An 11,805-nucleotide genomic window follows, 5' to 3' on the forward strand; every position below is an offset into this window, starting at 1 on the left:
GTTAGAAAAAAACTGAGAAAGCTCTACAGTGTCCAAGAAAAATGATTTTCAACATGGAATTTCATGTTCAGTTGAACCATTATTCAAATTTAAGGACAAATTTTTCTAGACCTTCGAAGACCCAGAATGTTTATTATTTGTAGCCATTGAAGTTCTTAGTTTCAAAACAATAAAATCTGACAGGCTCTGGCTGACTTAAGCAAGAAAGGAATTCATTGCAAAGATGTTGGGTAGTTCATAGAATTGCCAGGAAGGTTTGGAAATTGAGTGGGAACCAAGAGGGATGAGCTCCAGTACCACAGCCAAAATCCTGCCACAGAAGCCCATTGGGCTGGATGCCCTGCCTGGGGTGGGCACTGCTGTTGGTCATACTGACCTCTAGCCCTGGTCACTGGATGCATTTGCTAGCTGCTGCCTCCAAAATCTGGAAGCTGTTGCCCCTACCATTGTCACCTGGGTGGGGTCCCCTCTTTTTCTGCTTCCCTGCACCAAGACTCATAGGGTAAGGGATTCTCCAAAGATCAAGGGGGCTCAGATGCTCATCGGCTAACAAAAGCCAAATGCCCAGTAAATGACTTATGTATCTTTTTAGTAAAAAACAGTTCAAGGATGTATTCTAGCAAAATGAAAAATGACCCTAAGAAAGAGAAAGCTGTGACCTACGAGACATGGTGGAATGTACTCAAGTATGTGATGAGAAGATATCCTTGTATGACTGTTTTTGGCAAGCCTAGGAACCATTCTTCTAAATTGGAATAGGAAGTTAGAAGTTCCTTAAAGAATGTCTCAGGACTTTTTTTTCTAATAGTGGTTAATTGATATAGGATATTTGGTTATAGATCAGTGATGTCCTATTGATTTCTTATGACAAATCACTCTATTTTTTACCTTTTGAATAGAAACATTTTGTTTAGAATTGAGTGCTATCTTCCGAATTTTATGAGAAAGTTGATCATGATTTACTTATACTCATGTGCATTAATAAATATGTATGTAAAGTTGTTACTAACTCCAACGTTAAATGTTTTTTCTGAATGTCTTCTGACTTTAGAGGAGAAATCTTCTAGAAATCTGTGACTATTAAGAAAAATCATCCACAACCTTAAAGGAGACAAAGGGATAACTGCATGTCTTTCAATGTCATACTGGGGCATTGTCTAACAGGACCCCCCCTAAGAATAGATAAATCTTTAGAGGAATACTTTTGAATGACATGGTATTTATATTGCTTGGGCCCCAAACTTTGTGAAGTTACATGTTAACTTGTTTGGCATAGATGCAAAGGATTTCTGTCCAGCATAAAAGATAACCCAAAGCTTTATTTATTTTCTTGTAGGATATTAATCTGTTTTTCTCCAATTTCCAATGAGCTAAGTCCCAGTTCTTCATATGCTCTTTGAGTCAATTTAAGGTTCTCTCATTAATGAGTTCAATATATCTCTGACACATATTCAATCTATATTTGATTCATGTTTTTTATCTCTTTAAAAATTGTGCTATGATAGGTCTCTTGCTTTGAAAACACTTATCCAAAGTCAGCCATTCCTTCAGTTTCGTTTGTTTCTTTTTCCTCTTAAGACTCAGGTGAAGTTAAATCGAATGCTCTTTATTAGATGCATTTCTTTAACAGCCAGAACAGAACAATAATTAAAAAAAAAAAAAAAAAAGTAATGAAAGCCAAGAAACTCCCAGGAGGTAACTGGGAGAATTGAGTTGGAGGTGGGGTGGGCCTTGCATTTCTTCTCCTCAAACAAGGTCCATTCTTTGCGACTTCTTCGTGGTCTTTGTGTCCAGTTTCAAGTTCATCATGCACTCCTGAATGTGCTTATTGCTGGGGTTGGCACAGACCCGTTTCCCCCTTTTGGTGAGAAAGCTGGGAAGCAAGAGGGAGAAAAATGACAAACTGAGGCGTGTTCATCAAATGGGGCAGGGGCATCATCCTCTCTGCCCCCCGGAGTCCCCGCTCAGCCCAACCCGTCCCTTCCTTGTTCTGCTGAAGGCAGCTCAGGACAGTCCCCCCTCATTCGGGGAGACTGCTTTTGTGCCTCCTGGGAGTTTCCTTGGGCAGCCTTCCTCCTGCTCTCTCCTTCCCCCCCTTCCCTCCTCTTCACTGGGAGCACCACAAACACGATGCCCTGCGGCTACCTGGCAGGATCCAGGGGAAGGGACTTCCCTGGACACCTACCCACCAGGTGCCCTCCCCCCAGGCCCTGCAGGCTCCCTCTCCCCCAGTATGTGGCCAGTGAGCTTGGCACTTACATCACGCCTGGCTGGGAGCACCCACTGCTTGTTTCAAAATAATCTTTTATGGCAGAACATCGGATGGTTCGCGAGGTGTAGTAGAAGCAGCAGTCAGAAGGATAGAGTAAGCCTGCAGCAAAGGAGGAGGCCACTTAGGGGCAGAGTTTGTTTTTTATTTTTCAGGAAAACTAGATCCTTTCCCCCCCAGGGTTGAGCCGTGTGTCTGAGGATACCCAGGGTGGCTACAACAGGGCCAGGGCTGTTACCCCAGAAAAGAAAGGGCATGATGCCTGCAGGAGGCATCAGAGAGCACCCCCTACCCCAAGGGAGCAGACACCTGGGACAGCCAGGTGGGAGCAGAGGAGTCATCTATGGAGGAGATGCCCACCACTCACGGGGCCCTCCCCTCTCCCGACCGCCCGGCTGCCCGCAAATGGGGTGGATTGAAGCCAATGAACAAATCTGTACCTACTTTCCTCAATCGGTACGGGGTCAAATGGAACCACTTCCCACTTGGATCCTCTTGCCTCTGTATTTGGGAGAAACAGAAAGTTGGCTGGGTGGGAAATCGCTGGGAGGAAGCAGGGTCTCAGCATGTCCACTCAGTTCCACGACCGTTTCCCCACAGCACCGAGGGGCCAACGCGGGACCGCGGCCACCTGTTCCCGTTCTGGGCCATTTTTCCCATTAGGGTCTTGAGATTTTTCAGGGTACTTTGAAGATGTTTGAGACATGGAGACAATCTGTCTGCTCTGAAACACAAAAAGCAAACAGCACATTCTACGTGAATAAATTAATTGTATGTCTACATAATGTGACACAGGACACCATCCTCTGTCCACCTATCTGGAATCTAAAGAATTCTGAAAACAAAGTGTTTTTTATTTTTATTAACTCATTTGGAGGCAAAACCTGCGTTGATGTGAGCTGATGTAGTGGCACAATGCTGCCCAATGTGAAGTAAGCCTATTATTTAGCCCACAGTGTAAATATTTGTACATATTTGCAGCAGAGAAATCTTATTATATTTGACTATGGGATGCTTCCCAGCCCCCACCAGGGATGTTAAGTAATGTTCAGGTATGAATTACCTTTTATTTTAAATTTTTATCTTTATTATTATTATTTTTTATAAAGGGGAGGTTTCTTACAGTAACACCGTGGAGGTAAAAATCTGGGAACAACTTTATTTTGCATCAGTTGGGGGTTTGCATGTCCACACTACCTACTATTAAGCAACACTTAAAAGAATGAGGAAAATGGAAAATCGTCCAAGGCATATTGTTAAGTGAAAAAGCAGGTAGAACAATATATTCAGTTTGATGACATTAAGCAAACAACAACAAACAAAAAGGACCAAACTAGTGTCTATATTTCTCTCTATGTACATGGATATAGAAGTTCAGAAAAAGATCAGTGAAGATAAAAACCACCTCCAAATAGTGGTGACCTCTGAAATTGGGGATAATGGTCAAAAGAAACGATTACATTATTAGTATTTGATTGAAAAAAATAAGGTGTTCATATACTAGTTATACTGTTAAAAGATTAGTAGGAGCGTGCTATAGGAGTCTCTGTCCTTCACTTACTGACTTCACTTCCCCTTCTCCAGGTCTCCCTTGGGCCCAAAGCAATCAGGTCTTCATCCCAGGGTTACACTGACAGGGGTCCTGTCCAGGTCACCAGGGAGCTCCACACAATGGATCTAGTAGTCAGTTCTCAGTCTGCATCTTTCTCTGCCTCTAAGTTAACATTTGATCCTAGCTGATTGTTCCCTTCTCAAGGCACTTTCCTCCTTGGCATCTAGGACCCAAGATGTCGTTTCAGTCTCCTTTGTTGTCTCCTCATCTTCCCAACTTCTTAACAATGGAGTGCCCCAGGATGCAAGCTGCAGCCCTTGACCCCCAAAACCTTTTCTCAGCAGTCAGCTGCCACTAAGGCACGCACGGGCCAGATTGGGTCACTCCTCTGCTGGAAACCCTCCAGTGACTGTGCACTTCACTTGCCACCAAAAGTTTCAGTCCCATTCTCTCTCCTCCTCTTCTTCTCCTTGCTCACTCTCCTGCAGCCACACTGGCCTCCTTCTTCTAGAAGGAGGCACTTGCTGCTCCTTCTGCCTGAACACTCAGAGATCCTAAAGGCTCACTCGCTCAGGTCTTTACTCCAGTATCTATCTCATCTTCTAATGAAGCTTTCCCAGAGCGCACTGGGTCGGCTTGCAGCCCCTCTACTCCTACACACCGTCCCCTTCCCTGCGTTTGTTCCTTAGCCCTTATCATCACCTGGGCCTATGAGAGATGCTTGGGTATGTGCATTACCTTTTTAAAATGAAAAAAATTCTGCATTCCAAAATGCAGCTGTGGCCCTGAAGTTTTCAGATAAGGGATTATGGACTTGAATGACAATTAGGCAAATGCAACTAACCTTTTAGCTCATTTCTTGTATGGTGACTTATAAATCACAGTTAATGAGGGATGTGGGTAAATTTTAATATAGTTTATGTGATTGGGTGGGGCTTGCAAAATAAAAGATCTTAAATGGACTTGTCTTTACATAACTATTTCCTAATTAGTTCATGTCCTAACTCTACCACTTACTAGCTGTGTGGTCTTGAGCAAGTTATTTAATCTTTCTGTGCCTCAGTTTTCTCATTTGTCAAATGGGAATAATAATAAGCAAAACTACATAAAATAGCTGATGTTCTAGGGGTTTTTTTTCAACTTACAAAAGTGGGAAGTTCACATTGTTCAACCTGATACCTACTTCACAAGAAGTTTCAATATGTTACTATCTATGAAACACTTAGAACAGTACCTGGCACATAGTAAATTTTAGATATGTATTTGTTAAATTAATAGAATGGTTAGATGGCCTTGGGTGAGTCACTTGTTCCGGCTGGTCCCATTTCCTCTCCCAAATGAGTTTATACTAGATAGTAGAAAACAGTTTTAACATCATAGAATTCTTTGATTGTTTCTACACATTGACAATTTTTCCACCAATCTTTAATCTAGGTTTTAATTGTCCTTTTTCAGCTGGAGGAAGGCATCAAATAATCTGGCCATGGAAAGAGAGACCATTGTTTCCCTCAAAGGACCAGCCATCCTTAACACATTTCTTTCCCCAGGGACCAAGGCTGCAGCTAGAGGCAGGTCTGTACCCTGCTGCTGCTTTTAAGTAAGTGCCCAACCGTGTCTGTGACAGGGAGCAGTCTTGGGAGGGCAAAGTTGTCCCTCCTTGTCTCCTCCCCTGGTTCGTGGAGCTTTCTCACTGGGGACTCACCATGTATTACCCGGGCCTGGGCTCCAAGGGTGGCAGCAAGGATGAGGACGGAGAGGGCAGCTGCAGAGACCTTCATCTTCTTAGTGGGCAAGTGGCGCCGGCCTGTGGATCCCGGGACTCACTGTTGTCTGGTTCCCTGGGACCCCACCTCTCGCCCTCTATTTATAAGAGGAGGATCAGGAAGTCACAGGGCAAAGCAGACAAGAATGGTCAGAACGCTCTCCTTTGGCTATACACTGGTCAACAAGCTATTTCTGAAAAAAGGGAACAAGTCTAGGAATTCAGCAGGAAGTCGAGGGGAAAGATGACTTGGACCTTTCTCAACTGTCCTGTTTCTGGGGATGATGATGGATACAGGCAAAGAGAACAAATACTTTAAGAAGCCTCCTTACCTTCCCTCTAAATGAGCGTTATCCTCAGGAGTAAACCATGAGCACCGAGGCCTGGTGTGGGGAGGTGGTGGGGGACCATCTCAAACCACCTGATTTTAGGATCGGGGCTTGCTGGACACTGTCTTGTGTCCATTTTCAGTTCCAATCTTGGAGTCCCCATCAGAAGGGAATTTAAAATAGGAGCTGGCCCTGCAGGCCACCAGAACAGAGAGCTGGAGTGGCTCAAGACTAGGGGTTGGGAGACCTTTCCAGGCATTGATGGGTCTGGGTCCACCAGCCCTCCTGGACTTTAAGTGCCCACATAGCCTAGAGAAGCAATGTGACTCCCAGAGGGAATGTTCTAAGGTGTCAACCTGGCCAGATGATTCCTTGAATGGAATCTGCCAGTGACTTCTCATGACCTCAGGTTAACTCCAAAGTCCTAGCCTGAGCGTAGAAGTGAAGCAGGCTAGTAAGATAGGGAATTAATAGACTATCTGAAACCTGGCAAGAGGGTCCATGTGGACGTTGGTAACCCCCAAGATGGCTGCTGGAGGAACCCCACCCCCCGGATTCTGCTACCTAGAAAAAAGACTTCTTCCTGGGAGCAAGGAAAAGCCTGGATGGTCTCTAGGAACTGTATCATTGGATCCTCACTAAGGAATTGATGGGTGGGATAATCTATCCAGCTGACACCTCCCCACCCCCTTCCATTAGCAAAGGGGCGGAATAATTAGCAATTTAAAAGCAAACTGCGAGGCTTGAAAGAGCTCTCTTGCCTTACTTTTTTTCCTGCAGACCTGTCCTGCCCTGTGCACGCCCCTGTCCCCATTTTTCTTCTGCCTTGTGGCCACGCAAGTAGCCCTAGGGATTTAAAATTTATAATGGGGCATTGTGGCTTGTAAATTAGCCCTCTTCATCCCTTTTCATCCCCTTCCTCACTACCTGGGACCCTTGCTCTGTTATTTTCCATTATTTTCTCCCATTTCTCTTTCCTCCCTACCTGAATAAATTACTGGCCTAACTCACCCAGCATGCTCTTGAAATTCATTTCTGCAGCATAGCCGAGAACCCAGATAGAATCCAGTAACAGAGGTCCTTCAGAATCCAGCTGTCCTTGCAGACACCTTTTCACTATTTTCCAATGTAATGACATTTTGATGAATATTAAGGTTAACAACTGACAATGCATTTACTAATTGAGATTTTACAGGTTTTTTCTCCTTTGGAGTGAATATATGTTTTTTGGGACCTAAACACCTGTGTCTAGGGGATAAATTGACCTTGTGCTACGCTAATTCCTAATAACCCTTCGACTCACAACTCTGCAGTTGAGTTGCTCTACCAGGAAGGCTTCCTCGCTTCTGCAAGGCTTGGCTACCCAAGTCCTTCCACAGCAGCTGGTACTTAGCTGGTGCATGCTTAATTACTTACTGGCTTCTCCCAAAGACAACGAGTTTTCTGAGGGCTGCTTCTCATCACCTTGCTTTCTCTCTAAGAGTTACTGGCTGAGACTCCAGAGCACACAACAAATCTGTCACTATTTATTGTGACCCAGGTAATAGGTAGGGTGACCATGTAATCTGCTGCTCAAATCTGGACCATTTTGAGAGTGAGAGAGCACATAGAGTGTAAATAATTATACTAGGACTGTACTGGCAGATTCAGATGTTCGGTCACCTAAGTTATGGATCATGGAATGATGGAGCAGAAAAGGACTTTATACACAATTTACTCTGATGTCTTCAAACCTGTTCTGACTGTGAGCGACATTAAGAAATATTTTACATCTCACCCTGTACCATCTATATAGGTAATCAATACATCCTTGACCTTACAACATGTCGTGAACTCGGATTCTTACTGTTCTGTCATTTCATTTCATTTAAGAAAATGGTAGTTGTGATCACCAAATAGATTCTACAATCAGTGAGTCCTGACTTGCAGTTCCATGCAAACAAAGAAAAATCTCAGAGATCTAGTACAACTTCCTCTTTATTCAGAAAGTTGAAGTTCAGCAAAGAGAAGGAAATTGCCCAAGGCCATGCAACTACTTCAGGGCAGGACCAGGACAAAAGCCCCATGTGTCCTGCCTCAACCTGAGGCATTCTAGGTGTGGTGACTGAGCTGCAGCCTTGAGACCCCTGTCCATTCTGCCTGTCCTTGCTGGTGCTGGCCACTCCTGTGTTATCTGGAGATGTCTTGAGGCAGAGGCCAAGTCTTCATTTGCAGATTTCTCTTGACATTAGAAAGTTTCCCCTTTAGACCGGCTGAAATTTGCCTCCTTGAGGTTTTCCTCCCAACTCCTGCCTGCCCGAGGGGATCCGTGGTAGTGGGAGAGAGGGGAGAAAGGTGTCAGGAAGGTAGGTGGCACCTCACAAGGGGCCACAAAGGTTCAGTCTTATCTTTTGCTTTGTGCCAGGGAGAAGTCCAATGAATTGTTCATGACCTACATTACGGCTAGATGTGCTAGGATTAGCGTTTCCTGCTCTCCATATACAGGCCCATGCTCCCCTGGGAAAGATTGAGTACATATTCTTTCTTGCTCCATGCAGATCTCTTGACTTTACTTAGCCTACCTTTTTTTTCAGTATATTTTAAAATTTATTTTGAAAAGGTACATTGATCACACAAAATGTTGCATTAAAAAATATAGGAGATTCCCATACTCCCCACTCCGCCCACCCCCCCTAGCCTACCTTTTCTTCAACCATGCAGTAGGGCATAGTGGTTAAACATATAGACATGAGTGAGATGACTTGGGTTCAAATCCTACCTCTATCACTTTCTTGACCTTGGACACAGTTCTTACTCTTTCAGCCTCAGTTTCCTCAGCTGTAGAGTGAATATACTAATATTTGGAATATTAAATGGTGTGCTATTCTATCTCTCATACTATACACAAAAATCAAGAATTAAAGATGAACTAGTGGTGGAGTTAGTAGGAATATGTCTAAGAGACTTGGATCTTTGGACTGTCCATGTGCCAGCTGGGCCCTGAGCCGCAACGGAGTTGCAACACTTACTCTCCAGTTCATTGGACTCACCCAGGACAACTAACAAGGAGGTGATGATGGACAACCACCATACCAAGGAACTGAGAGAGTCTACAACTGCAAGCAAGAGAGTCCCATCCATCAGCCATATGGGACTGAAGCCCCCTCTCAATTAGAGGTGGAGTGAGCATCACCATCCCAGAATCCCCAGGATTGGGGTATGAACTATGGACTAGAGTAGACTTACTGGTATTCTACTATAGACTTATTGGTATTCTAGCAATGGAAGAACTTATATCATTGATGTGGAGGCACTGGCTACTGGAGGTTCTGAGGTCAGAGAGAAGGAAAACAGGTGTAATATGGGGGCATTTTTGGGACTTGGGAATTGTCCTGAATGACATCGTAATGACAGATACAGGCCATTCTATATCTTGCCATAACCTGCAGAATTGTGTGAGAGAGTGTAAACTATAATCATACTTAGTGGCAATGCTCCAAAATGTGTTCATCAATTGCAGTGAAGTTACCACACTAATGAAGGCTGTTGTTAATGGGGGCAAATGTGGGTGGTGTGGGGAGCAGGGCTTATGGGAAGCCCCTATATTTTTCATGTAAAATTTATGTACTCTAAATATCTTTTGAAAAAAAAAATTAAAAAAGATGAACTAAAGAATTAAATGTATAACACAGCACTAAAGAAATCTATTATTTTTAGTGTCTTAGTTTGCCACAGGTCTGTTGATGTAAAGTACCAGCTTTTATAAAAGAGATTTTATTTAGGGTAAAAGTTTGCCATTCTGAGGCTGTGAAACGTTCTAAAGCAAAGCAACGGCAGAGATGCTTTCTCACTACAGTCAGCTACTGGTGATCCTAGGGTCCTGCCATGTGGCAAAGATGGCCACCAAGCTCTGCTGAGGTCCCTGCCTTCCCCACCAGAATCTACCTTCTCCTGGTCCTCAGCTGTGGACAACCAGGCATAGGGCTTGTCTCTTTCTGGGCCTCCCTTCTGTCTCAGCTGCTCCACTTTCTTCCTAAATTCAGCTGTGGGCCATCAGGTACATGATTCGTCTCTTCAGATTGAGCTGCTCCATGGGCCCACTGTCTTGGGGGCTTTGTGCTTAAGCTTTAGCTGCTAGTGATCCTCGAGTTCTTGCTCACATGGCAGGATAAAAAATGGCAGGGCTCTTTTTTCCTATGTGTGTGTGTGTCTCTCTCTGTCTCCATTTATGTAAGACCCAGCAAGAGGATGGAGACTCAACCCGAGCCATGCCTCACTGACATAATCCAATCCGAAGCAATCTCACCAAGCTTGACTAAAGTGAATCTAATGCAATCAAAGACTGCCATACCCACAAGAATAGATTAGTTTAAGAATGTAATCTTTTGGGATTCAGAAAAGAACTTCACGGGGAGCTGGTGTAGCTCAGTGGTTGAGTGACGGCTTCCCACATACAAGGTCTGAGGTTCAATCCCTGGTACCTCCTAAAAAAAAAAGCCCCCCAAAACAAACGTGAAAAACCAACTCTTCTTGGGGAGCAGATATAACTCAGTGGTTGAGCACTTGCTTCCCATGTATAAGGTCCTGGGTTCAGTACCTACTTAAAAAACAAAAACAAAACTTCAAATTGTCACAGTTAGGTATTTAAAAATTTAAAATATTGGAGAGGGAAAGTCCTTTTTAGGTATGACTGAAAACTATAGAGAAAAGTTTGACCTTATAAATAAACTTTATATGGCAAAAGATACTGTAAAGTTTAAATATAAACACCAGACTGAAAGAAAATATTTTAATATTTAATATATAAAAGAAGACATAAAATAAGGGTTATTTTTAATTGACAAGTAAAAGACCAATCATCCAAAGGAAAAATGGGCAAAAGATGAAAACACAACTCACAGAGGAAACACAAATGACCAAAAAGCAAATAAAAAGATGCTGAACTTAAGTAGTGATCAGAGAAATGCAATTTGAAGCAATGAGCTATCATTTTTCTCTTATTGGGTTGGCAAAAAATAAAAATTATTGGAGGGGAGCATATGTGGCTCAAACAATTAGGTGCCTGTCTACCACATGGGAGGTCCCAGGTCTGTTCCTGGTGCCTCCTAAAGAAGATGAGCAGACGCCTCAATGAGCAGACACCGTAACAACTGCAACCAGTAGACGCTGCAACGAGCAGATGTCACAACCAGCAAGACACCACAAGCAACAGATGCCACAGACGCCACAATGAGCAGACGCTGCAACTGCTGCAACCAGTAAATGCGGCAAGAGCAGTCATCACAATGAGCAGACGTTCCAACAAGCAGACACCACAGCCAGCAAACACTGTAGCCAGCAAATGTCGCAACCAGTAGGTGCCACAATCACTGCAATTAGCAGGGCGTGGAAGTTGCTCAAGTGGTTGGGCGCTTGCCTCCTACATGGGAGGTCCCGGTTTTGGTTTCTGGTGCTTCCTAAAGAAGATGAGCAGACAATGAACAGACAGACAAGGGAGCCATCTTGGGGGTGGGGTGGGGGGAATAAAAAAACCCACTAAGGATGGCATAAATAAATAAAAGAAATTGGTTGCTAAAAAAATCAATGAAATTGTAACTAGGATTATTGAATGATTTGGATTTGTTGGGGGTGAAATAATGAAATAGATTTTTGTTAAAACAATACATGCCACCAATTTCTCTAGGTTGATTTTTTTTTCAAATTTTATTTTATTTTATTTTTTTCCAAATTCTACTCAATTTATTCATTAAAAAAATATTACATTCAAAAAATATGAGGTCCCCATTCATCCCCACCGCCCCCACCCCACCACTCCCCCCACAGTAACACTCTCCCCCATCATCATGACACATCCATTGCATCTGGTGAGTACATCTCTGGGCATCGCTGCACCCCATGTCCTGTGGTCCACACC

The 11,805-nt window shown here is 43.6% G+C and overlaps 1 protein-coding gene across 2 annotated transcripts; it reads right to left on the reverse strand.

Moving 5' to 3' along the window:
- Positions 1–1,590: 1,590 nt before the first annotated feature.
- On the reverse strand, positions 1,591–5,677 carry LOC101440040 (C-C motif chemokine 23). 2 transcript variants are annotated; one of them, XM_004449438.5, is made up of 4 exons: positions 5,524–5,677; positions 2,714–2,770; positions 2,260–2,371; positions 1,591–1,873 (listed from the first exon to the last, which is right to left on the reverse strand). In XM_004449438.5, exons 1-4 carry the CDS (start codon positions 5,597–5,599, stop codon positions 1,747–1,749), a joined length of 372 nt encoding a protein of 123 aa, XP_004449495.1. In that variant the 5' UTR covers positions 5,600–5,677; the 3' UTR covers positions 1,591–1,746. The 2 variants fall into 2 exon arrangements, with proteins under 2 accessions (XP_004449495.1, XP_004449494.1); XM_004449437.5 differs by having other exon boundaries at positions 2,260–2,392.
- Between the last annotated feature and the right edge of the window lie 6,128 nt (positions 5,678–11,805).

This window comes from Dasypus novemcinctus, chromosome 21 (assembly GCF_030445035.2).
Source record: "Dasypus novemcinctus isolate mDasNov1 chromosome 21, mDasNov1.1.hap2, whole genome shotgun sequence".
NCBI lineage: Eukaryota > Metazoa > Chordata > Mammalia > Cingulata > Dasypodidae > Dasypus > Dasypus novemcinctus.